The sequence below is a fragment of the Megascapheus bottae genome, chromosome 9 (genome assembly GCF_031878675.1).
Source record: "Megascapheus bottae isolate mThoBot1 chromosome 9, mThoBot2.hap1, whole genome shotgun sequence".
NCBI classification, from domain to species: domain Eukaryota; kingdom Metazoa; phylum Chordata; class Mammalia; order Rodentia; family Geomyidae; genus Megascapheus; species Megascapheus bottae.
Window position 1 is genome coordinate 68,282,678 of NC_143517.1, and position 24,386 is coordinate 68,307,063.

The window sequence follows — 24,386 nt, forward strand, 5'->3', positions numbered from 1 at the left end:
ATTCACACCCTGATCTCAGACGGCTGGGTGAAGAGCAAGAGGTGAACACTTGCTATTGAACCACACGCCTGGTGACACTTTATGGTGGCAGTCCTGGCAGCCTGCTGGCTAAGACAGTCTCCACGCCAGACAGCGGGCAGGAGGCAGAGCAGGGCGGTGGCTGGCAGGCACACCTGCTCATTAAGAAGACGCTCAGAGGGAGCGCTCAGGCACCAGGGCTGAGCGGCGCGCCGCCTCCATCTCCGGCTGAATCCTCTTTAATGAGATGTCACTTTGCAGAAGTGTTTCGGAGCCTTTCAAAATCTTGGTCTAAACCTCGTCAAACTGCACAGAGATTACTTAAGATTTACCGCATGGGCACAAAATAAAATAAAATAAAAAAGGCAGCCCAGCCAGCAGCAGCTCTGTGACAGGACCATTTGTAGTACGGATGGAAAAGCCTCCAGATTCATATGCTTAAGCACAGCAGCTTCTGTTTATTTCGCACTTTCATGTCAAATGAATTTGGAGAGAGAGAAAAAGTGACAGGCAGTTTAGGGATATAAGTCACATTTCAGCCTCAGTTCAGATTAATGAACTTGCTGGAAGCCAGAACTACGCAGGCAAATCCACAAATCTTAGAACAAAAACCAAAAAAAAGAACTCCTGCTTGCTAGCAACCTAGTCCCTGGCTCCCCTGGGGGCGTCCTCTTACCTTCAGGGGACCCTCTGGATCCCAGGGTGGGGGCTCTGGGCCTGGCTCTCCCTGGGGAGAGGCCCCACACCAACGCAGCCGTGTGCGCAGTCCTAGGGCAAGTGCAGGGCGGCTTGCGGAGGGAGGGACAGAGCTCCTGGGGCCACACAACAGCCTGACCACTTCTAGCACTTCCCAGGACTAGGTGATCCCCAGCAGCCTCCTGCACCTGCAGAGGACGGGACCAACATGGCCTGCCCTGTCCTGGAGGGGCTGAAGTCCCCCTGTCCTGGCCAACACAGCGCAGCTGGTCTGGTCACCTCACCTGCCAAAGAGCCCTCTGCTCTGCAGCACCCTAGACTGGGACAAGTGGTGACCAGGTAGGAGAGCCCAAGGCCACCAGGGCTTCTGGCTGCCCCACCCCCCTGCACCCTGTCCCTCCACGTCCAGCCTGCAGATTACTAGTGGCAGGAGAGAACTGCCTGTCCCCTCACACTTGTGGCCCCATGATGGCCGTCAGCTTCTCACCAGACAAGGAGAACAGCTTTCCCGAAACAGCCCCTGAGGCTCTGCACAGCTGTCCAGGAGCCGGGATGCTGCTCAGGCTGCAATGGCTCTGCCATGCAGAAGAGGACTGACGGAAAGGGGGGACAAAGTGGGAGGTAAATGAGGCTTCATCAACAGCACAAGAGGACCTCAGGGGAAGGGGCGACCTTCACCCACACTGTGCCACCATTCCCTGGCCCTCTTCAGTCACCAAAAGTCCAGCCCCTCAAGACACCAGACTCAAGCCTGGTGGCCCTCCCCACGGAGGACAGCGATGTGGCAAAGCCAAGCAGATGTCAGGTGAGCCAGACTGATGACAGGATCTAGCCAGTGGACTCTCTCCAGGCAGCCATTCCTAGATCGCTGAGGCTCTACCTGAACCCCCAAGCCTTCCTGCTACTTGTCTGCCCATGGCCTCTGCACACAACACCTTCTGTCCTCTCTCTGCAACCTCAGGTCAGGAAACGGAGGCTCCAAGCAAGAAGAGGGGTGCTCAGGGCCCCTCAGCCTTCTAAGGCTTCCCAGCATCTCCCACAGTAGGCAAGCCTGCCAACCTCGTACTGCCACGAAGACAGCAGGGAGAAAGGCACACAAGGCACCCGCTTGGCCACTGGCTCCAGAGATAGGCTCCTTCTGCTGTCTCAACAAGCCAGGCCCAGGCATGTGCAGCTGACGGCAGGCTGGGCAGCTGGCTAACAGCCACTCTGCTGAGCAGGCAGCCGAACCAAGGCACAGGTGACCTTGGGTAAGGGAGACCCAGCCTTCTGACAACCACTCTTCCTAAGGCCTCTCCCCTCCCACACCGACTCCCACTCTAGAGCCAGGGGTCATGGCCCTAAGGAGCCCAGGAACAAGCAAGGAATTGACCCGGCTGACAGGTGGTAAGGGAAGAAGGGCCATTCCCACAAGGCCCCTCGAGGGAGGCTCTGGGGCTATAGGCCTTGAGCCACCTAAAGGCAAGGCCTTCCCTACCTCCTGTCCACCCCTGCTCACCACTAGCCCACATCAGGCACCACCTTTGCAGGATACAGCTTTAAAGAGCAAGCCAGCTGACCTGGTCACTCTTGGCCTGTGGTCGCCACGGGAATCCACGTGACAGAGCAGCTGACAGTGCTCGTGGCTGTGCTCTTCCGAACCTTTCACCTCCTCAGTCTTATCTTGGCCCTCCAGGCCATTCTGGGGTTCTCCTAGGGGGCCCAGCTAGGCTCAAACCTGGGACCCCTTCAGTTCTCAGAGGCCAGAGGGCCAGGCCAGGTGAGTCCCCAAGAAAATTCACTTCAGACCCCTAACCATGCCCCTGGGAGAGGAGGGTCTTAGGAGAATGCGGAATGCAGGAGGGAGAGGCTCTTGGAGCCGAGAATCAATCAATCTGAACCTCATTCACAATGATCTGGGGCTCTTATTAAGTAAATTAATTTAAGTTAATTTAGCTCGATCATGGCTCCCGATCACAGTGATTTAGTAAGGGGGAAATTGCATTAGGAAAGGCCATGCTCACCAGTTAGAGGAACGGAAGAAAATTAGATCCACTTAGCAATGTGAATTAATATGGAAATAGCAGGTGTAAATTTAACCTTATCGAGAGAGTAAAAATTATCTTCATAAATTTGTAGAAATAGCCCCCAAGATGCTTATAAATCTATTTAAAACAAAAATATTACAAAAAGTATAGTAAAATTAATTTAAAATATACTTCCAGCTATTGCCTCCAGAAAGGCAGCGGCCGCTATAAGGGAGAGGCTGAGGCCTGAGGCAGGCGGGGCCCCCATGTCCACATAGCCCAGTGCACAGGGGTTGACCTCACGTCTGGGACACGGTGGGTAGCCTGGTGGCAGGCAGGCCCCTGGATGCTCTACTCAGTCCAGTGGCCTGCCCATAATTGCAAGCCACCTCAGTTCCCTGGGGCCAGCCTCTGCCACCACCCCTCCCCCTCCCCATGTCCGGAGGTGGGGCACTTCGACCTCAGCTAGGGAAGGAACCAGTCCTCGGACCTAGAGTTGAGCTATCTTGTTCCGGAGGTGGCAGAGCCTACCAGAGGCTCCAGAAGACAGGGGCAAGCTCCCCTGATGCCCGGCCCCACCCAGGTGCTCTAGGATGTGGCTACAGCAGGTCAGAGCAACACCGCCCAAGGTCGACTAGGTGGCGTAGAAGCTCACGTCATCACTCCTGGCAACACACTGGCCATTTTGGGGCCAGGCCATTTGCCGGCAGTTTGTCTCCAAGAGCAAAATGGCTCATCATGGGGCTTCAGTGGTCTTGGTAGTGGCTGCTTCTACAACACACAAGTGCGTGCCCACGTGTGTGTCTTTGTGTGCATATGTAGAGTGCCCTTATAGCTCGTGTACCAGCTGCTCAGCAAACCCCAAACCAGGCTGTCAGCCATCATGCTGTATATGTATACACACCGCAACCTAACGCAAGCTTGGTTTCCACATCCTTTGGGCCCAAACCTGTAGCCCTCAATACCCAGCCAGCCCAGTGCCCAGGCCTGAGAAGCCCAAACGAGGTCCCCTACCTGGACAGGGAGGTCCGCCGAGCCCGCCAAGAGGGCAGAGTCAGGGGGAAGGGCGGGATGCTGAGAGGAGACGCTGAATTCTTCTTGATGATTCTATAGCGCGTCTTGATCACCTTGCTAGTGGGTGGGGGCCGCAGGTGCAAGCTGGATGCTGCAGAGAAAACCCAAGGCACAGGTGTGGGTCAGTGGACACTTGCCTAAGAGGTGGCCGTGCGGCCGGGAGCGTGGCCTCGGGGAAAAAGCCCCGGGTTCAATTCCTCAGTACCACATACTCAGAAAAGGTTGGAAGTGGCGCTGTGGCTCAAGTGGTAGTAAGCAAAAGTAGCCTTGAGCAAAGGAAGCTTAGGACAGCGCTTAGGCCCTGAGTTCAAGCCCCAGGACTGCCAAGAAAAGAAAAAAAGGTGGCCTGACTCACACCTCCTCCACAGGCAGATACCTTTCCCTTCCCACCAACTCCAGCCTGACCTCACGTGACACAAGTGTGCCCTGCAGAAGGCCTGGCAGGCAGGAGCCACACGTCCTCACAGCTGTCCTGTTCACAGGGAGGGCCAGCCCTCCCCAACGCAAACCCAACAAGTCAGGCTTGGACAGACTGGCCAACCGGGAGGCACTGCAGTCAAGCGTGCACTCCAGGAGCCCCCAGACTCCAACCCCAGGTGGCTCCGAGGCTGGGGTGGGCCGAGCTCCTGTGCTGGTCCTATGCCTCCACGCGGGGAGGGCACTAGAGCTCCCCCCCACCCGGGCACCTCCCCTCCGCCGTGCCCAGGCAGATTTATGTACTTAATCACTGTTTTCATAACGTTCTGCAGGGTGATAGCCACGCGGCTTTTTCTTGCTGAATGTTTCTGCAATTAGTGGGGATCTGTTTTGCCCGAGTTCCCTTCCACTTGATAGCCGGCAATTTCTCCACAGCTTCGAGGAACGAGCCTAATTGCCCGGCTTTCATAATGTACAGCTCTAACTGCCCAGATAATTAAAGCTAACACGGCAGCCACTCATGGCTGCTCCCCTCTGGCCCTGGGCACAGGGCCGCAAGCAGAACCTCAATCCAACCTTCCCAGGTGGCCTGGCTTCCCTCTGGCCCAGGAAACCTTCCCCCACCCCCAGATCCCAACTCCCCACCCAGGACCCACCCAGGATTGAAGGCTGGTGCCAGCCTGGCCCTGGCCACACAGCCAGGAGTGCTGCTCCCCACACTGGAGGTGAGCGAAGGCCCCTCCTTTGGGTGTTCTCCTCTCATGCCTGGCAGCCACAGCTTCTTCTAGAGGAGCCGAGTCAAAGCCCTTGAAGCCCCCCAGCCCACCGTGGGGGGAAGGGGGGAGGAGAGGCTGCCCCGCCCAGCCCCCAAAGGGAAAGAGCGCAGAGTGGAGGTTATATGTGCCCATGCTGGCTCAGGGCAAGAGGCCCTGGGTGGCAGGAAGGAGGCCACGTCTTATCCTGGGGGGCTCTAGTAACACAGCCCAGCAGGCCTGGAGGCTGGACACAGCTGAGCAGGACAAGGCTAGGACCTGGTCATGCCCCATACCCGGCTGCGCTCTCTTTACCCTGTTCCCTTTGGCTACAGTCAGTTTCACCAGAGCTCCTTTCCTCTTCTTCTGGCCCTAGAGATGTCACCTCCTCCAAGAAACTCCCTGTCCCACCCACAGGACCGGACTCAGTTCTAGAAAGTTCCTCCCTGGCAGGTCACTCAGCAGGCTATACTTGGATGGTAGCTACCAGGACTTGGCCTCTGGCTGCCCTACTCCTGCCTGCCAAGGAGCTGAGTATGAACTCATTCCTATGCCCACCACAGGTCAACTTCCACTGCATTTCCTTACAGAAAACACAAAGCAACAAGTCTGGGAGGTTCGGGGAGGGCGGGCAGGGGCCTAGTGCACGCCTTCCCCTCCCTTGGCCTCTGGGAGCAGGCCTCCCATCAGACGGGTGCTACAAGGGCTCACGGGAAGGAGGGCTCAACCCACGCCACCCCAGGGTGGGGCTGTACCCCTGGGCCTTGTCCCAGCTACCTGCAGTCCCTCTCTCTCTCAGTAAGGAAGCTCAGATGCACCCCAACAGTGGCACAGGACACCCAAGGGCCATAAGACTGTGGGGACACAGACCCAGAAAGTCAGGTTGGAGAGGCTGGGGTCCCACTCAGTGGGCACAAATGTGGGGCCTGCAGGAAGCCCAGCTCAGTCAGGAACAGTCTGGCCTCCTCAGAGGACGGCCTCGTTGCTGGCCAGGAGTTTTGTGTAGATAATCATGCTATTTAGATAGGATGTTGGTTTAATTCCTTTCATTACAGACTCCCAGGGTTGTAAATTTTTCTCCACATGATGTATCCCCGTGGCACGCTTCACTCAAACCAAGCCCCTTGGCGCTTTTATTGCCAACGCTGCCCGCGCCGCGTTATCAGGCCCACACACGCAGCCCTCTCCGCCCGCCGTCCAGAGGTCACTTCTAATGACTAATCGATCTCATTAGCTTTCCTAATTAAAAACTTTACTACTGCAATGGAAGACAAACTACAAAAAAACTGCTGGCATCATACGTGAATGGGATATGAGTCCCATCTATCAGCAGGGCCCCCGCTCCTGCTGGGGGCATGGTGCCCTCTGCATGGGGCCTTGGGCTCTAAGCAGGCTGGGAGCCGACTAGGGGCAACCCAAGGGCCCCCGATGAATGTGGCTGAACTCCAAGCATCCCCCCTAGGCTGTGCTGTCAGAAGGAAGGCCAGCACTAGCCACAGGCTGGGCAGCCCGGGAGCCAGCCCCTGCCCCACCCACAGGCCCATCTCCCTCCTTGGGCAGGCAGGGCCTCACCACAGACGGCAAAGTGCATGCTGAGGTCATGCTCTCACCCTGCTTTAGTGCAGGCGGGAGTTTAGAGGCAGTTCAGATTTTTATGGAGCTTCAAAGAGAAATAACTATGAAGAAAATGAGTTGCTAATTTCACAACTGGCTAATGAATAAGACTGAAACTACTACTTGTGCAAAGAATTGCCTGAGGCTGCCAATGGGGGTGAGGGGGGCAACTGCCCCCTCCTCAAGGTGGTCTGCAGCCCCAGCAGGGCCCAGACACAGAACAGCCAGCTCTATCAGGCGCTGACAGAGGACACTGAAACTGAGCTTCTGTCTACCCCTACACAGGGGACAGATGCCCAGGCTCCTCACCATGCCCCAGGCTGATGCCCATGGCTAAAGGAAGGAGCACCAGGGCCCCAGAGAAAGGCAGTGGAGACTGGAGCTATGGCACAACATGACAGAGCAAACAACCTCACAAAGGCAATCCTGAGTCCAAGCAAACAGGCAGGCACTGGTGGCTCACACCTGTAACCCTAGCTACGCAGAAGGCCGAGATCTGAAGGTCTCAGTTCAAAGCCAGTCCAGGCAGGAAAGTCCATGAGACAACCACCAAAAAGCCAGAAATAGAGCTGGGGCTCAAGTAGTAAAGACCCAGTCTTCAGCAGAAAAGTTCAAATACAGTGCCCAGCCCTGGGTTTAAGCCCCAGGGGATGGACACACCCACACCCTCCCCCCCACACACACATATATATATAAAAGGCTGGATGTGGTGGCATATGACTGTCATCCCAAAGAGGTAGTGCAACAGGCCTGTGTACGGCTGCTAAGACAAAGACAAAGGTAGCTGCTCACTATCGTACTCTAGCCCAAGTCCTTCAGGCCAGCTCAAGGGAAGGCCATAGACTGACACCTGAGCACACACATGCAAGGTCAGCAACCCAAAGCAACCATGCCAGTAGGACAGGACAGGCTGGACCCATGTCCTGCCATGGACATGGGGGAAGGCCACAGGGCGCCTGGATGCCACACACAAGCAGAATGGGCAAAGGTCAGGGGCAGTCTGGTGTTGGGTCCTTGGAGCCACTGCAGGCCAAAAACCAGGGGGCGGGCTGCAGGGAGGGCCTTCTGCCAAGTAGGCTCTCCATCTCTATTTGGTGTGATTCAACTTTGCTCACATGCATCCTGATCTGCTTTTTATCAACAGCTGTCCTGACACTTCTTCAATATCTCCCAACTGTCCATCCCTACACTGGCTGAAGACAACTCTGAAATGCTGCTGTGGCTCAACCTTTCAGAGGCACATTGATTTCTGCTCCCCTGCTCCATAAACCATGCTCACTTCCCGGTCGGCTCCGGTCCCAGCCAGCCCGTCTGCTGTCAAGAGCCCTCCCCATGGCTCCAGTGCCCGACCTGGCGAGGCCCAGATCTGGCACAGGCAGTCCCCGCCCAGCTCGCAGCACCCCCGACAGTGGTCTAAAGCCTTTTGTCCCCACCTTATGGTTTCTGCGCTGTCCCAGGTGGCCTGGGAGAGGCACCCCTGAACAGGAGACCAGGAGGGAGAACGACAGGTACCTGGCCCTCCACTGGCACAGTGGTGGTAGAGGACAGCTTGATACTCTGCAGGAGGCACAGAGTGGTAGAGGAAGGCCGAGACCCTGGGAAGGCAGGGTCCTCTACCTCAGGTGCTGTCCCCACTAGCCCACAGCTCAGGTGGCTCTGCCTCTTTCCCCATTGCCCCAGAAGGGTGCCAAAAGCAGAGGCAGTCTCCCAAGAGCCTAACACCGGATACCGATGGCTCAAACCTTTAATCCTAGATACTCAGGAGGCTAGTGCTTGAGGTTCCTGGTTCAAAGCCAGCCCAGGCAGGTAAGTCCATGAGATTCTTTTCTCCAATTAACCACCAAAAGGTCAACGTAGAACTGTGGCTCAAAAGCACCACCCTTGAGTGAAAAAGCCAATGAAGAGCACAAGGCCCTGAGTTCAAACCCCAGTACCAGCAAAAAAAGAAAGCAGGTGGGGCTGCGAAGATGGCTCAGGCGTAGGAGTGGTCACCTCACATTCATGAAGCCCTGGGTCCAATTCCCCAGTACCACAGACACAGAAAAAGCCAGAAGGAGCACTGTGGGTCAAGTGGTACAACACTAACCTAGAGAGGCTCAGGGACAGTGCCCAGGCCCTGAGTTCAAGTCCTGAGACTGGCAAAAAAAAAAAGGGGGGGAGCAGGTAATTGCCTAATTAGCCATGGTTACAACCAACAGTGCTAGGTGATGTCACATGCACACAGCAGGTAGGGCCTGCTGAGCAGGAGTCCCTCCAGAGCAACCAGGACCAGGGCTTCCGGGAGCAGAGCAATGCCCCGGCCTCAGGAAGCAGGGGCACCTTTGGCAGAGATGATCTCTCTTTCTGGCAGGGTGGCGAGGCAAGTATGGCATGGCTAAGCCAACACCCCTGCATCCCTCATTGGCATATGCTTGCTGGCCATTCACCAAAGCACTGACCAAACCCAGACCCTCATTTCTCATGCCTGGACATCTAGCCTCAGGACATTTTTTTTTTTTCTGGCAGTCTTGGGGCTTGAACTCAGGGCCTGAGCACTGTCCTTGGACTTTCTCAAGGCTAGAACTCTACCACTTGCGCCTCAGCACCACTTCCAGGTAACAAGGAATCAAACCCAAGGCTTCGTGCATGCTAGACAAGCACTCTACCACTAGGCCAAACTCCCCAACCTGCTCCAAGACTCCTTCTATGGGACACTGTCCTGGCCTCCGGACAAGAGCTAGGAGAGTGTTAAAGGACATGGGTCAGAGAGTGGATGCTGGGCAGGGACCCTGGGCCAGCTGGGTCCAGGATGGACAGCTAGCATTCATGCTGAGGGTAGACCCCACAGCCCAGAGACAATACCCCCCCCCCAGCTACCGCTTCCCCAAAGCCCTATCTCCTGCCCTGTTCAGGGGGTGCTCTGGGAGATGTAGCCCCATTCCCCAGCCCCAGGGCCCACGCCTCTAGCTAAGCCACCTGCTGCACAGAGCGGGCCTGGGATCCACCCCTGGCAGCCCCCACAGTCACTGTGGTCCAGCAGGGCTGTGCAGGCCCACCAGGTCTCCTTCCTACCAGCTGCTGAGCTGCACTTCTGGGACGCAGAACATGCAGCACACATCTCTCAAAGGCCTCTGCCCACATTTAAAACCGTGGCATACATCTGGGCTGTTTACAGCAAAGCCTGCAGGCCTGCTGGGAGCACAGGGCCCACTGCTGCCACAGGAGCAGAGGCAGTGGCAGCACAATTCTGTCTCCCTAGCTCACCCCCGGGCAAGGGCTGCTCCAGGGGTGGGAGGCCGCCCAGAAAAATCAGCAACACTGCCTGAGGATAAGGCCTTGGGTCAGGGCCGGGGGTACCATCTTGTAGAAGGCCAACAACCAATGAGGGCTTGATGCATGGCCAGGCCAGCCTTGCAACGGAGCCTGCCTGTCTCGACAGCCCACAGGGAGGGCCACTGCACTGAGGCTGCGTCCAGGGCAGGCTCTGGTGCTCGTGCATTATGACGGAGGGCCCTGGGAGACCAAGCTCCTTGTGGAGCACCTAGACCGCCACTGCAGGGCCATTCCTGAGTCAGGCCTGTTCCTCCCCAGTGCCTGCCACACCCCAACAGAGCAATGTCACCGCTGGAGCCCTCTGACCTGCCTCAGGCCTGCCCAGACTCCACCCTCAATGTCTGGCTGTGGCTATGCTGCTCTCCAGGTACGCTGGCTGGCACCGCCCATGTGCAGGGACGGGAAGACGACTGGCTACATGACAGAACAGACCCAGATCCCTGCGGATGCTTCTCATCCACTGTCACAGTCCTCGACTGTGCCAGGGAGAGGGCAAGACCATAGCTGCCTCCGTTCTGTGCCAGGCCCGGCCACATGGTGCCTGAGTGCAGCAGCCTCACTCCCGGCACCAGGTGATGTGGGGTTTTCCATGCCACTCTGACCACATGCCTCACCCATGCTTCCCTCCCATCTCATGTCCCCAGCTGCTCTTTCTGCTAGCCGTCTTGCAGCCCCTCTGAACATCTCCATCTCTTGTCTCTGTGGCCTGGTCAGACTTGGCAGTGGCAGCATGTGGCAGTGGCTCAAGGGTGCCAAGCCAGGTACCACAGGTACCCGGTGAAGCTCCATTCAGAAGACCCCTGTCCCTGGGCCCTGAGAGCTCACTCATGCAACCCAAGTCCCCACACACACACCTAGGCCCAAGCCTGCCGTGGAGCCCCTGCCCTACCAAACCCCATCTAGAAGCTACCCTCTGCCTTCTGCTCCCTGACACACAACCCGGAAGTTCCAGCTGCTCTTCCTGCCCGGACCAGAGACTGAAGGATGGGAGCGCGCCCTGCCCCTAGCCCTCCCTCAAAGTGGGCAGGCGGGCAGCAGCAAGGACCCTCAGGACCAGCAGGTGGAGTGATCAGTGCTATGAGCACGGCACTCCAGACTGCTCGTGCGTGACACTGCTTCCCTGCTGGTAGCCCTGGAAAGCTGCAGCTCTGGGGGGAGGCCTGGCCACATTCCCCAGAAACCCAACAGGGGAGCCACTCTGCGTCTCCCTGGGTAATACCCAGACCTCCAGGCCTCTCAACTGGAGGTAAAGAGGCCACAACATCTGCGTCCACCACTCAGGACACAGGCTCCACCTGGACCAAGAAGCCTACAGGCCAAGTGGGCCCTGCAAGTGCCTTTCTGTCACCACTGTCACCAGCCTGAAAACAACTGTGGAAGCACCTGATTCTCCATGTGTGACAACTGCCTGCCTGGACCAGCCCATCTCCACCTGTGGGGCTGATGGAGACTTGTGCTTGCACGCGAGGGCTCAGATTCCTGAGCCTGGCTAGTGTTGCTCCAGGCCCTTGCCTGCAGCTAGAAGCGGGTGAGTTAGCCCACCTGCTCTTGCCATGTTATCACAATGCCCGCCCCTCCTTGCTCCCCCCGGCTGCCTGCCATTCTCGTGTTTCCGGGGCCCGTCTATTTCTCTAAATGAGACAGGGTGGCAGCTAACGCGGGAGTAGGGAGAGCGCCCCGCCTGTGCTGGTGCAGGGGGAGCTGCCAGGAACCATGCTCTAACAAGCTTCACGTGTGGGATGCCTGGAGTCACAAAGTATGAATTTTTATGAGTCTAATAAATCACTCCACTTTCCCTGTGCTTGATGCTTCCCAGCACTTCAAACACACAAGCAGGGAGCCTGGCTGTGGGGGTAGGCAGCCCTTGGCCACCCCTACGCTGGGGATGAGAGTGCACGGGGTGTTCACACAGACACAGAACACACGCTCGTCCTCAGGGCAGACAGTGGAGGCCCAGGCCAGGAGCTGCTCAGTGCCTCCCCAGGGGACATGGGAAGCCCTGGGGCCATGCCCTCGCCACCCCTCAGCGGGTAGCTGGCTCCTCACCAGCCTGCCTTGCAGCCCCACAAGGGATCCATCTTTGACAAACATTTACAGATTATCAAATCACAACAGCAGCCCCAGACAGGCCCATAAGTCACCCTAAGCGGCAGTCCACAGTGCAGTGTGAGGAGTTTGGGTAGCTTGGTGATGACAAATAACCGCTGTCAGCCGTCCTGTCCCCCGTGCAGGACCCGTGTTCTCTGTTGTTCCACACTACCTGGTGTTTAATGACAACACTGTCAGACCACTGGAGCTGCCGCTAACACTGCCTCAGACTGTCAGAGCCCTATTAGAAGGAAGATTGAGACCCTACTCTTCCCAAAGTCACTCAAGCAACACAAGCCGCTAGTTCCTGTAATTATTGTGCGCGAGCCATCGATCGCGCACTGACACCTGACCCGCTGCTATGAAATGGGAGTAGTTTGCTTCCTGACAGTCGCTATAGATTACAGAGGGTGGGTCCTTCCCACCCTCTTCACCGTCTCTCCCAGACCTCCCGGCGAAGGAGGAAGGATGAAGACAGCACCACCCACCACATTGCCCTCTAACCCCAGGAGAGCCACTCCAACTGGCCTCTGGCCTCCCAAAAGGGACAGGGCAGCAGACGGCTAAGGTGACGGCTACAGAAGGTGGGCCCAGCCTGGGCAGGAGTCAGCAGCACGAGCCCTGCTGTCTGGGGCGTATAAGCCAGGCACACCCCAACCTCACCCTCTAGAATCCTCTTCAGAAGACGGGGGTGGGGGAGGTCTTGAACTCCCATTTCCTGCATGGGGAACAAGAAATGTTTCTATGTTTCTCAACTGTGACCCTGTGAGACCCCTCTTTTATAAGACTCCTGAAATGTTCTTCTTGACTACACAGGTGCACCTGGGATCTGTACGGAAACTGGGCAGCAGCGGGAAGCCCTCATCTGCTCTCTGGGGACGGAAATTGGCAAGCCTGAGCCAGGAGTTGGTGCTCAGAAGCCACCAACCCACCAGCATCAAATGAGACAGTTATAAAAATGACTTGATGGCTCCTGATCCCAGTCATCTCCTCATCCCGACCAGGGGGGCCTTGCAACTGGTCACTCGTGCTATCTCCCAAATCAGACAGGACCCCATCTTCCCAGGGGCCAGCAGCCCCCCCTGCGCAGGAAGATGGCCTTGGCCCTACTGACCCCCCCTTTTTTTTTGCCAGTCCTGGGCTTGAACTCAGGGCCTAAGCGCTGTCCTTCGGCTTTCTCAAGGCTAGTGCTCTACTACTTAAGCCACAATACCACTTCCAGTTTTTTTATATATGTGGTAATAAGGAATCGAACCCAGGGCTTCATGAATGCTAGGCAAGCACTCTACCACGAGGCTATGCTCCTGGTCCTACATCCCTCTTAAAATTAAAAGGTGCCAAAGTTACGTAGAGGGGAAACAAAGCAAGTTAAACAGATGATGAATCTGGGAAATTATATGATTTTGAACAAATGTCAGAAGGGTCAGATTCAAGGGTTAAAACTAAGCTGGACGCAGTGGCTCACACCCATAATTCTAACTACTCAGGAGGCTGAGATCTGAGGACTGTATTCAAAGCCAGTCCAGGCACTACAGGAGACTCTTATCTCCAATTAATCACCAGAAATCAGGAATTGGCTCTGTGGCTCAAGGGGTAGGGCAGCAGCCTGAGCTGAAGAGCTCAAGGACAGCACCCAGGCCTAAAGTTCAAGTCCCACGGCCAAAAACAAAACAAAACAACACCAAAAAAAAAAAAAAACCCAACCCTAAGAATTATGTAAACTAAAACAATAGCTGAGCCTCCACAAATGTCCTCTGCAGTTCAGTGATACAACAGGCAGTAGGGAATCTATGAAATCTGAGCACCAGGGGCTACACGTGAACAACGCCCTTCTTTAGCGCATTAGACAACACTGCCTCCGTGTACAGGCCGCTCAGCAGCCCCCTGGCCCCGCCCCTCAAGCACACCAAATCCAGCTGAGTCCAGGGTCAAAACTGGCTACAAAGGCGCTGGCACACAGAACCCATGGCAGGGCCCCTCAGGAGAAGGGCTGGCCTTGTGACCACGTGCCCTGCCCAGAGGTGGCCCAATGGGAGCTTCTACTCCCAGGCGGTGTGACAGGGACTGCCAGCTGCTCGTCTCCTAAACCCCACACTCTGCCAGGTGGAACCTGGGCCACAGTCTACCCTGCCACACCGCACACAACTTCACACACATGCTCTAGCTGCTCGCTCACAGCTATGGAGAAGCCAGACATGGACAGGAGCGAGAGCCAGCTCTACCCTCGTGGAGTCTCCCGGCGGGGGGTGAGGGGGCTCCAAAAGAAAGCAGGCCTTCAGCACACTTCCCAGCAGAAGACAGGGTGGGAAGGGAGACTCCTGGCCCCTGCCATCTTCTAGACTTCAGAATACAGGGGGACGCACCCTGCTTGGCCTCTCCGTGCCTGCCCTGTGAGTCACGGATGGGGCCTGACCGCCTCTCCAACGCCTCTCTCTCTCACATGGCTGGCCGACTGCCCCCAGCAGCAGTAGGAGTTCCACACACCCACGTGTGCTAGCACTCCCACTGACTCGCTACACGCCTGACACAGGTGGGCAATTAGGAAGGAAGCTGCCAGGGCCCATCACAGATCTACGCAGCGTGGAACACACCAGGGGAGGCAATGATTTAGACAAGCAGAGCCCACAGAACCATGAGACAGGCTAGAAGCCCACGGAGTCCACAGCAGCTCGAAGGAGCTTTGCAGATGCAGAGAGAGCACAGCCCTAGATGGGAGCCCGGGGACTCTGGACAAAGATCAACAGATCTACACTCGAATCTCACAAGCCCTCCCATGCTGACAGACTGGTTTTGTTTTAGGTGTACCAGGATTTGATCTCGAGGCCGTCCACTTAGTAGGCACGTGCTCTTCTATTTGAGCCGCACCGCCAGCTTTCTGTCCTGGAGTTTTCCTGGGCATTCTAAGTGACTCAGATCATGACCGCGACACCATGTTCGGCTGAGCAAACCCCAGAACTCTGGGTAACTGGGTTACCGGCCCCTTGTACCCACACTTTTAATGAACTTGTAGGTGCACCAGGACCCTAGCCCCCGGCACAGGCCTCTCCCTGCGGATGCCCTGATCCCGCAGCAGGTCCCTGACCTGTGCAGCGCTGACCCATTGGCCAGCCACAGCAGGGAGGAGCCTATGCTAGAGCCTGACAGCTACTGCCCCAAGCCAGCTCCTATGCCCACCTAGGACTGTGGTGGACATGTAGAGAGCCACCCGAAGCCCGTCGTGGACCACACACCTGAGCCCCTGCACTCTCCAGTGCTACAAGTCCACAGGTGGGAGCACAGTGGGCCTATGCACAGGGGCCCAGACGGCACCGCCCCTTGTCAGGCAGCCAGACAGGTGACTCAAAAGCCCCCTCCATGGGGAGCGCGTGGGACTCTCAGGGGCCAGCCTCCCAAGTGCCCAGCAGGCCATGGGGCGGCCCTCACCCCGCCCGGGAAAGACAGCACAGGCGATGCCCTGGTCAGCGGGCCATACAGCATCCTAGTGAGTACACCATGGTCCCCATCCAACCTGGACCCGCAGGACCCGTCACGGTCTCAACCTCCAACCTTGTAAACAAGGCCCACTACTCTACAAAACAACCAGGCATGAGCAATCAGAGGAGATTCAAAATTAAGAGGAAAACAACAACGGGCAAATCTTAACAACTGGATGCCTTTAAAAGTACTGGAGGGCTGGGAGTGTGGCCTAGTGGTAGAGGGCTTGCCTAGCACGCACGAAGACCCGGGTTCCATTCCTCAGTACCACATACATAGAAAAAGCCTGAAGTGGTGCTGAGGCTCAAGTGGTAGAGCTCCAGCCTTGAGAAAGTCCAAGGACAGTGCTCAGGCCCTGAGCTCAAGCCCAGGACTAGAAAAAAAAATCAATTGTCAGCCGGCATGGTGGCTCACGCCTGTAATTCTAGCTACCCAGGAGGCTGAGACCTGAGGGTCCAGGTTCAAAGCCAGTGGCTCACCCTGTCATCCTGGCTACCCAGGAGGCTGAGACCTGAGGGTCCAGGTTCAAAGCCAGCCTAGACACTAAAGTCCATGAAACACTTTTTCGTTTTTATTTTTGTTGGTCACGGGGCTTGAACTCTGGGCCTGGATGCTGACACTGAGCTCTTCAGCTCAAGGCTAGCACTCTATCACATGAACCACAGGACCACTTTTGGTTTTTTGGCGGTTAATTGAAGATAAGGGTCTCACAGACTTTCCAGCCCAGGCTGGCTTTGAACCACAATCCTCAGATCTCAGCCTCCTGAAGTAGCTAGGGTTGTAGGTATGAGCCACCGGCGCCCGGCCTGGGCGTGTCCGTGAAACTCTTATTTTCAATTCAAACATCACAGCCGGGCACAGTGCCTCACGCCTATCATCCTAGCTACTCAGGAGGCTGAGATCTGAGGGTCCAGGTTCAAAGCCAGCCTGGGCACTGAAGACCATAAGACTCTTATGGTTAATTAACCACTAGAAAACCAGAAGTAGTGCTGAGGCAGGGTGCTAGCTTTGAGCTGAAGAGCTCAGGAACAGTGACCAGGCCAGAGTTCAGGCCCCATGACCAACAAAAAAAAAAGGTGGGAAGGAGAGACCAAAAAAAAAATCAGAAAACTGGAAGCAGTGCTGTGGCTCAACTGGTAGAGCGCTAGCCTTGAGCTGAAGAGCTCAGGAACAGTGCCTAGGCCAAGACCAACATAAACAAATAAATAAATAGGTGTGTGTGTGTGTGTGAGAGAGAGAGTATGTGAAGTACTGGACTCCTGTGGAGATGCTAAACCTAAAAGACATACATAGCTGGGCACTGGTGGCTCAGGCCTGTAACCATAGCCACTCAATCTGAGGATCACAGTTTAAAGCCAGGCTGGGCAGAAAAGTCTGTGAGACTCTTATTCCAATAAACTACTCAGAAAAAGCTCCAAGTGGTGGTGCTGTGGCTCAAGTGGTAGTATGCTACCCTTGAGCAAAAGAAGCTTAGGGACAGGCCCAGAGTTTAAGCCACAGGCCAAAAACATGAACCTACATATACACCTATATATGTTTCCTTTTTGAATATACCTAAGTTTATATACATACACATAGAACATGATTTTAACTATGGGACTATTTAGGAGAATGGGGGGATGGAGAGAAAAAGAAAGCGTTAATTTCAAAATACACTGCTACAATAAATGAAGTAATGAAAATGAGAGCTGTTGAGACAGTGGGTTTGCAAAGGAGGGGGAAAGAAAAGGCAAAGAGAGGGTTATTCTGATCAAAATGTAACTAACACATGTGTATCTGACATACCATGATGACACCCCCTCGGTGCAATTAAAACACACTACACGATGAAGGGCAGAGGGCCGCAGCTCCTGGGGCCCACGACTGTCACCAGGGGACCTTGGGCGGCTGCCCCCAGGAGTGAGGAGACATTTAAGTGCAAGGACCTCAAAAGTGGGACAATATATGTCTAAAGAGCCCAAAATAAATGATGCTATGCAAGAACCAGTTAACTGCAAGCCATGCGAGGTGGCTCACGTCTGTCATCCTAGCTACTCACGAGGCTGAGATGTGAGGATCAAGGTTCAAAGCCAGCCCAGGCACAAAAGGACCTGAGACTCTTATCTCCAATTAACCTCTAGAAAATGGGACGTGGGTAGGGTGGTAGCCTTGACACCCAGGCGTGTTCAAGTCTCATGACCCTCCACACACACACACACACACACACACACACACACACACACACACCAGTTAACTGTACACACTACCTTGTTCATGTATTTTCCAGCACCCAATGTAACTTGTAAGGGTTCTAGCAGCAAAGAAACACATTTTACTGGAAATGAAGCTGGCCTTCTCCGGCCCATATCATGCTGAAATGTACGTGGGCTACTCCTACAAGGAGGCATTTGCACGGTCTCTTTTCCTTGGATGGTTAGGGCAGATCAATGGTATCTTAGGAACCCTGCATTGGGTTTACTGAAGTTTTGCACTATAGGATTTTGTGGAAGCTGGGCACCAGTGGCTACTCAGGAGGCTGAGATCTGAGGATCGCGTTTCAAAGCCAGCCTAGGCAGAGGAAAGTCCCCATGAGACTCTCACCTCTAATTTACCACTCAAAAACCGGAAGTAGAGCTGAGGCTCAAGTGGCAGAGCTAGCAGTGAGCACAGAGAGCTTAGGGACTGGTCCAGGCTTACACCCACAACCAACCACAACAGACCAATAAAAAAGGTTTGGTGGAACTGCAGGCCTGAGTTTATTGTTGAACCTTCAGATGGAACTAGTTACATTATAGATTTCTATGGAACCAGACCTACAAGACTATCACTAGGGCCGGAGTTTGGCCTAGTGGTAGGGTGGTAGGAGTGCTTGCCTAGCATGCATGAAGACCTGGGTTCAATTCCTCGGTACCACATACATAGAAAAAAGCCAGAAGTGGTGCTGAGGCTCAAGTGGTAGAGCTCTAGCCTTGAGAAAGTCCAAGGACAGTGCTCAGGCCCTGAGCTCAAGGCCAGATTGGCAAAATTTAAAAAAAAAAGACTATCATTAACAAAACATTAGAAAAACACAATTATAGCCATAAATACTCAAAAAGAGAAACACAATTGAGCCTCCTTGAGCTCAGGGCATGAGCACTCTTATTGGAAACTTTTTTCTCAAGGCTAGAACCCTCTCACTTGAGCCACAGCACCACTTCCAGCTTTTTCCATGTATGCAGTATGAGGAATTGAACCTGGGTCTTCATGCATGCTAGGCAAGCACTCTACCACTAGGCCAAACTCCTGGCCTTCCAATATTGTTTAATGTCTCTTATGAAGGTAAGTTGCCCCTTGTCCTTTTTCTCTTTTGAAAGGTATAACTTAAAAAAACAAAAAGAAGGGGCCGGGAGTATGGCCTAGTGGTAGAGTGCTTGCCTAGCAAGCACGAAGACCCGGGTTTGATTCCTCGGTACCATGTATGTAGCAAAAGCCACAAGTGGTGCTGTGGCTCAAGTGGTAGAGCTCTAGCCTTGAGAAAATCCAGGGACAGCGCTCAGACCTTGAGCCCAAGCCCAGGACTGGCAAAAAAAAAAAAAAAAAAAAAAAAAACAGGAAAGTAAGGGTCTACTGGAGGTAGAACCCGCACAAAGGAGAAGGATCCACCAGGGAGTGAAGGAGGGAGAATTTGGTTGAACCAGTATGTTTTCATGCATGAAAACTGAACGATACAGCAGAGGGCCAGTGGCTCACTCCTGTAACCTTAGCGACTCGGAGGCTGAAATCTGACAATCAAAGCTCAAAGCCAGCCCAGGTAGGAAAGTCCATGAGACTCTTCCCTCCACTGACCCATGACGGCTCAAGCTGCACAGCTCTAGCCTTGAGCACAAAAGCCCAGAGACAGTGTCCAGGTTCAAAGAGTTCAAGCCCAAAGACCAGCAAGAGAAAGGAAAAAAAGAAAAGACATCATAAAACCTATTCGTTTTAAGAAGCAGAGGGGATAGGGATGATTGAGAATGATGAGGGGGTGACGCTGACTGGGATACATTATAGGCAAGCTTGGAACTGCCACAATGACAAGTCACACACACACACACACACATACACCTACGTACAACCAATGAATGAAACAACAACAAAAATAGAGCCAAGCACTGAGCACCCAGCTGGCTCGCGCCTGTAATCCTGGCTACTCAAGAGGCTGAGATCTGCAGATCAAGGTTCAAAGCCAAAGCCAGCCAGGCACAAAGGGCCTCTAGAAAACAGGAAGTGGGGCTTGGCTCAAGGGTAGGGTGGTATCCTTGAGCTGAAGAACTCAGGGACAGCATGCAGGCCAAGTTCAAGCCCCCCCCCCCCAAAAAAAAAACAAGAGTCATATGCGGGTGGCTCATACTTGTAACCCCAGCTGCTAGGGAAGCTGAAAAGTCTGTGAAACACTTATCTCCAATTAACTAAAAAAAGTCAACAGTAGAGCCCTGGCTGAAGGAAAGCTCAACACAAACAAGAAAAAGGCCTGGGGTCAAGGCGGCAGCTCAGGGGTAGAGAAGACCACACCTCATGTATATGAAAACCTGGTTTGATCTACATCGCTGCAAACAAACAAAATGTACAATAGGACTCACATGCTATCCTCCAGATTCAAGCAAGCCTCAAACGTGGTTAGAAGCCAGCATGGCGGCATGTGTCTTAAGCCCCAGCAACTCAGAAGGCTAAAGAGGATGATCACAAATTTCAGGCTAGCATAATAAGATCCTCCCTCCCTCCCTCCCCCACCCCCCCCCCTCTCTCTCTCTCTCTCTCTCTCCCTCTCTCTCTCTCCCTCTCTCTCTGTCTCTCTGTCTCTCTGTCTCTCTCTCTGTCTCTCTCTCTCTCTCTCTCTCTCTCTCTCTCTCTCTCACACACACACACACACACACACACACACACACACACAGGGATCATGTGCAAAGGCTAGAAAAAAAATAGCAAACTTTGATAGAGACCAAGAAACTATTCAAAAAGACAAATGGAAATTTTACAATTTAAAAACTGAAATCAAGGGATGAACTTAGTGGCAAATTATACTGAGCGGAATAGCTGACAAGTAAGCTAGACAGAATAAATTAAAAGCACACCTCAGCATGTGATAGCAAAACTGCTGAAAACCAAAGAGGGAAAAATCTCAGCAACAACCAGAGGGAGAGGAAGATGTGTGACTCTCAAGTCCCGACAGCAGATTTCTCAACAGCAGCAGCCAATTCAGAAAGCAATGGAACGAGATCACCAAAACACAGAAAGAAAATAACTACTCTAAAACTGGTATGTTTTACTGTCTGCAGTGCTAGTATCGGCCCAGAGCCTCACAGATGCTAGGCAAAAGCACTGCCACTAAAATACTTTACCCAGCCAAAATACCCTTCAGAAATGCAAGTAAAAATAAAGACATCATCCTACAAACACTTGAGGGACTGGTCCACAGTAGGAACTGCATTATTTAAAGAAAAAAAAATATGTATATATTATATATATACTTATTTTCTTTTTCTTTTTTGCTGGCCATGGGGCTTGATTATGGGCCTGGTGGTTGCCCTGAGCTCTTCAGCTCAAGGCTAGCATTCTACCACTTGAGCCACAATACCACTTCCAGGTTTCTGGTGATTAATTAGACATAACAGTCTCATGGACTTTTCTGCCCAACCTAGTTTTGAACTACAATCCTCAGATCTCAGCTTCCTGAGTAGCTAGAAATATAAGTATGAGCCACCAGTGCCCGGATTTATTTAAGAAATATTTTTATTTTACTTATTTAGTTTTTATTTACTTATTTTTTGTCAGCCGTGGGACTTGAACTCTGAGCCTGGGCGTTGTCTCTCAGCTCTTCAGCACGAAGCTACCCCCCTACCTCTTGAGTCACAGCACCACTTGTAAGATATATATATATATATATATATATATATATATAATTTTTTTGTGGGTTATGGGGTTTGAACTCTGAGCCTGGGTGCTGCCCTTGAGGTCTTCAGCTCCAAGCTACCACCCTACCCTTGAGCCAAGCCCCACTTCCTGATTTCTAGAGGTTAATTGGAGATAAGAATCTCACAGCTTGGGGGCCGGGAGTTTGGCCTAATGGTAGAGTGCTTGCCTGGCATGCACGAAGACCCGGGTTCAATTCCTCGGTACCCCACATACATAGCAAAAAGCCGGAAGCGGTGCTGAGGCTCAAGTGGTAGAGTGCTAGCCTTGAGAAGAAGAACCCAAGGGCAGTGCTCAGGCCCTGAGCCCAAGCCCAGGACTGGAAAAAAAAAAAAAAAAGTTTCAATCAGCCCAGCTAAGAAATATTTTAAGAAATATTTTTTTCTAGGTATAAGCAGAGAAAGGAATCAAGAGAAACAACAACAACAAGAAAAAGCTCAGCAACACTGGTTCATGCCTGTCATCCTAGCTACTATGAAGATCATAGTTCAAATCCAGCCTGGGTAGAAAAATCCATGAGACTCTTATATCCCATTAATCAGCAAACTGTCAGACTAGAGGCAGAGCCAAAAGAATAAAGCTGCGAGTGAAAAAGCCAAGAAAGAACACAAGGAAGACCCTTAGTTCAAGCTCTGTACTGGCACAAAAAAAGAAGAGAGAAATGGGGGTCTGGGAGTTTGGTCTAGTGGTAGAGTGCTTGCCTAGCCTGCACAAAGGCCCGGGTTTGATTCCTCGGTACCACATACATAGAAAAAAGCTGGAAGTGGTGCTGTGGCTCAAGTGGTAGAGCTCTAGCCTTGAGAAAAACCCAAGGACAGCATTCAGGCCCTGCGTTCAAGGCCAGGCCCGAAAAAGAGGGGGGGGGGGATGGAAGACTAACTATGCAAGTCTAAGTGAATGTCTAATGCGTAATCATCTTATGATATCTGAGTTCATAGAGAAAGCTGTGCCCCCGTGGCTCACACCTATAATCCTAGCTACTCAGGAGGCTCAAAGATGGCCCAGGCAGGAAAGTTGATGAAACTTTTATCTCCAAGTAACCATCCAAAAATCCCGAAGTGGAGCTGTGGCTCAAATGATAGAGTGCTAGTTTTGTATAAAAAAGGCTGAGACTGGGCCAGGAATTTGCCTAGTGGTACAGTGCTTGCTTAGCTTGCATGAAGACCCAGGTTTGATTCCGCCACACCACATACATAGAAAAAAAAAAGCCAAAAATGGTGCTGAGGCTCAAGTGGTAGAGCTCTAGCCTTGAGAAAGCCCAAAGACAGTGCTTAGGCCCTGAGTTCAAGGTTCAGGACTGGAAAAAAAAAAGCTGAGGGCCGAGAGTTTGGCCTAGTGGTTAAAGTGCTTGCCTAGCATGCACGAAGACCCGGGTTCGATTCCTTGGTACCACATACATAGAAAAAAGCTGGAAGTGGTACTGAGGCTCAAGTGGTAGAGCTCTAGCCTTGAGAAAGTCCAAGGACAGTGCTCAGGCCCTGAGCTCAAGCCCAGGACTGGCCAAAAAAAAAGCTGAGACAGCACCTAGACCCTGAGTTCAAGCCCAAGAATCAGTACCAAGAAAATAAATAGGGGGCTGGGAATGTGGGGAATGTGGCTTAGTGGTACAGTGTTTGCCTAGCATGCATGAAGCCATGGTTCCATTCCTCAGTACCACATATACAAAAAAAGCTGGAAGTGGTGCTGTGGCGCAAGTGGCAGAGTGCTAGCCATAAGCCAAGAAGCTCAGGGTCAAGTGCCCAGATCCAGAGGGCAAGCCCCAGGACTGGTAATAAACGGACACGCACACATGCACATCCATGAATGCATACACACACAGTTAGGAGTTTAGGTCATGACAGCTCTCCCATGAGGAAGCCATCTCCCTTCTTCCATTGTCCACAGCATGACTGCAGGTGGGCTGACAGGCGTCTATCGCTGTGGTGATGTCCACAGTGGGACATTCCAGTGGGTATGCAGCACAATCTGTGGGGAAACCACTAAAAGTGCAGGAAAAATGGCTAGGAGCCTGTGATCCCAGAGACTCAGAGGAGCATGGTTCAAAGCCAGCCTAGAAAGTAAAGTTTATGAGACTCTTGTCCCCAACTAACCAACCAAAAAGCCTGAAGTGGAGCTGTGCCTCAATCAGCTAAGGGGCAGCCGGGCACAGTAGCTCATGCCTGTAATCCTAGCTGCTCAGGTTTAAGTCCCACAACCAAAACAAAACAAAACAAAACAAAAAAGCTAAGGGACAGTGCCCAGCATGGAGTTCAAACCCAGGACCAGCACAAGTAAATAATTTAGTGGGGGGGAGTCATGGGGTTAACTCTGAGCCTGGGCATTGTCTCTGAGCTCTTCAGCTCAAGGCAATACCCTACCCTTGAGACAAACCCCACTTCCCACTTTCTAGAGGCTAATTAGAGATAAGAGTCTCAGGTCCTTTTGTGCCTGGTTTTGAACCCTGATCCTCAGATCTCAGCCTACTGAGTTGCTAGGATTACAGGTGTGAGCCACTGCGCCTGGCACAAATAAATAATTTTTAAAATGGCAAATTTAAACCCAAATAAATTAATACACTGAATAGCCAGGTGCCAGGAGCTCATATCTATAATCCTGGCTACTCACGAGGCTGAGATCCGAGGATCAGGGCTTGAAGCTAGACAACTCTTTCCTTTTTTTTTCCAGTCCTGGGCTTGCGCTCAGGGCCTGAGCACTGTCCTTGGACTTTCTCAAGGCTAGAGCTCTACCACTTGAGCCTCAGCCCCACTTCCGGCTTTTTTTCTAGGTATGTGGTACTGAGGAATTGAACCCAGGTCTTCGTGCATGCTTGGCAAGCACTCTACCACTAGGCCACACTCCCGGCCCCCATCTTTTCCTTTTGAAGTCCAAGACTGGGACTGGAACTAAGTACCTCCTAACATTTTTACTCAGTGGCTAACACTCTGTCAACTTAGTCATACCGACAACCCCAAAGGTTTTTTTTCTGTTTTTCTGTTTTATGTTTTTTGTCAGTCATGGGGCTTAAACTCAGGGCCTGGGCACTGTCCCT

The 24,386-nt window shown here is 53.2% G+C and overlaps 1 protein-coding gene and 1 pseudogene across 2 annotated transcripts in view; one reads left to right on the forward strand and one right to left on the reverse strand.

The window, feature by feature from the left end:
* The window catches only part of Zc3h3 (zinc finger CCCH-type containing 3), an 81,123-nt gene that overhangs the window by 45,211 nt on the left and 11,526 nt on the right, over positions 1 to 24,386 (reverse strand). For both annotated transcript variants that reach the window (XM_090339506.1, XM_090339507.1), the window contains exon 4: positions 3,735 to 3,885. In XM_090339506.1, the coding sequence (XP_090195632.1) occupies positions 3,735 to 3,885 (151 nt within the window). The remainder of the gene's footprint in view (positions 1 to 3,734; positions 3,886 to 24,386) is intronic.
* Positions 17,278 to 18,293, forward strand: LOC150059337 (TM2 domain-containing protein 1 pseudogene; annotated as a pseudogene).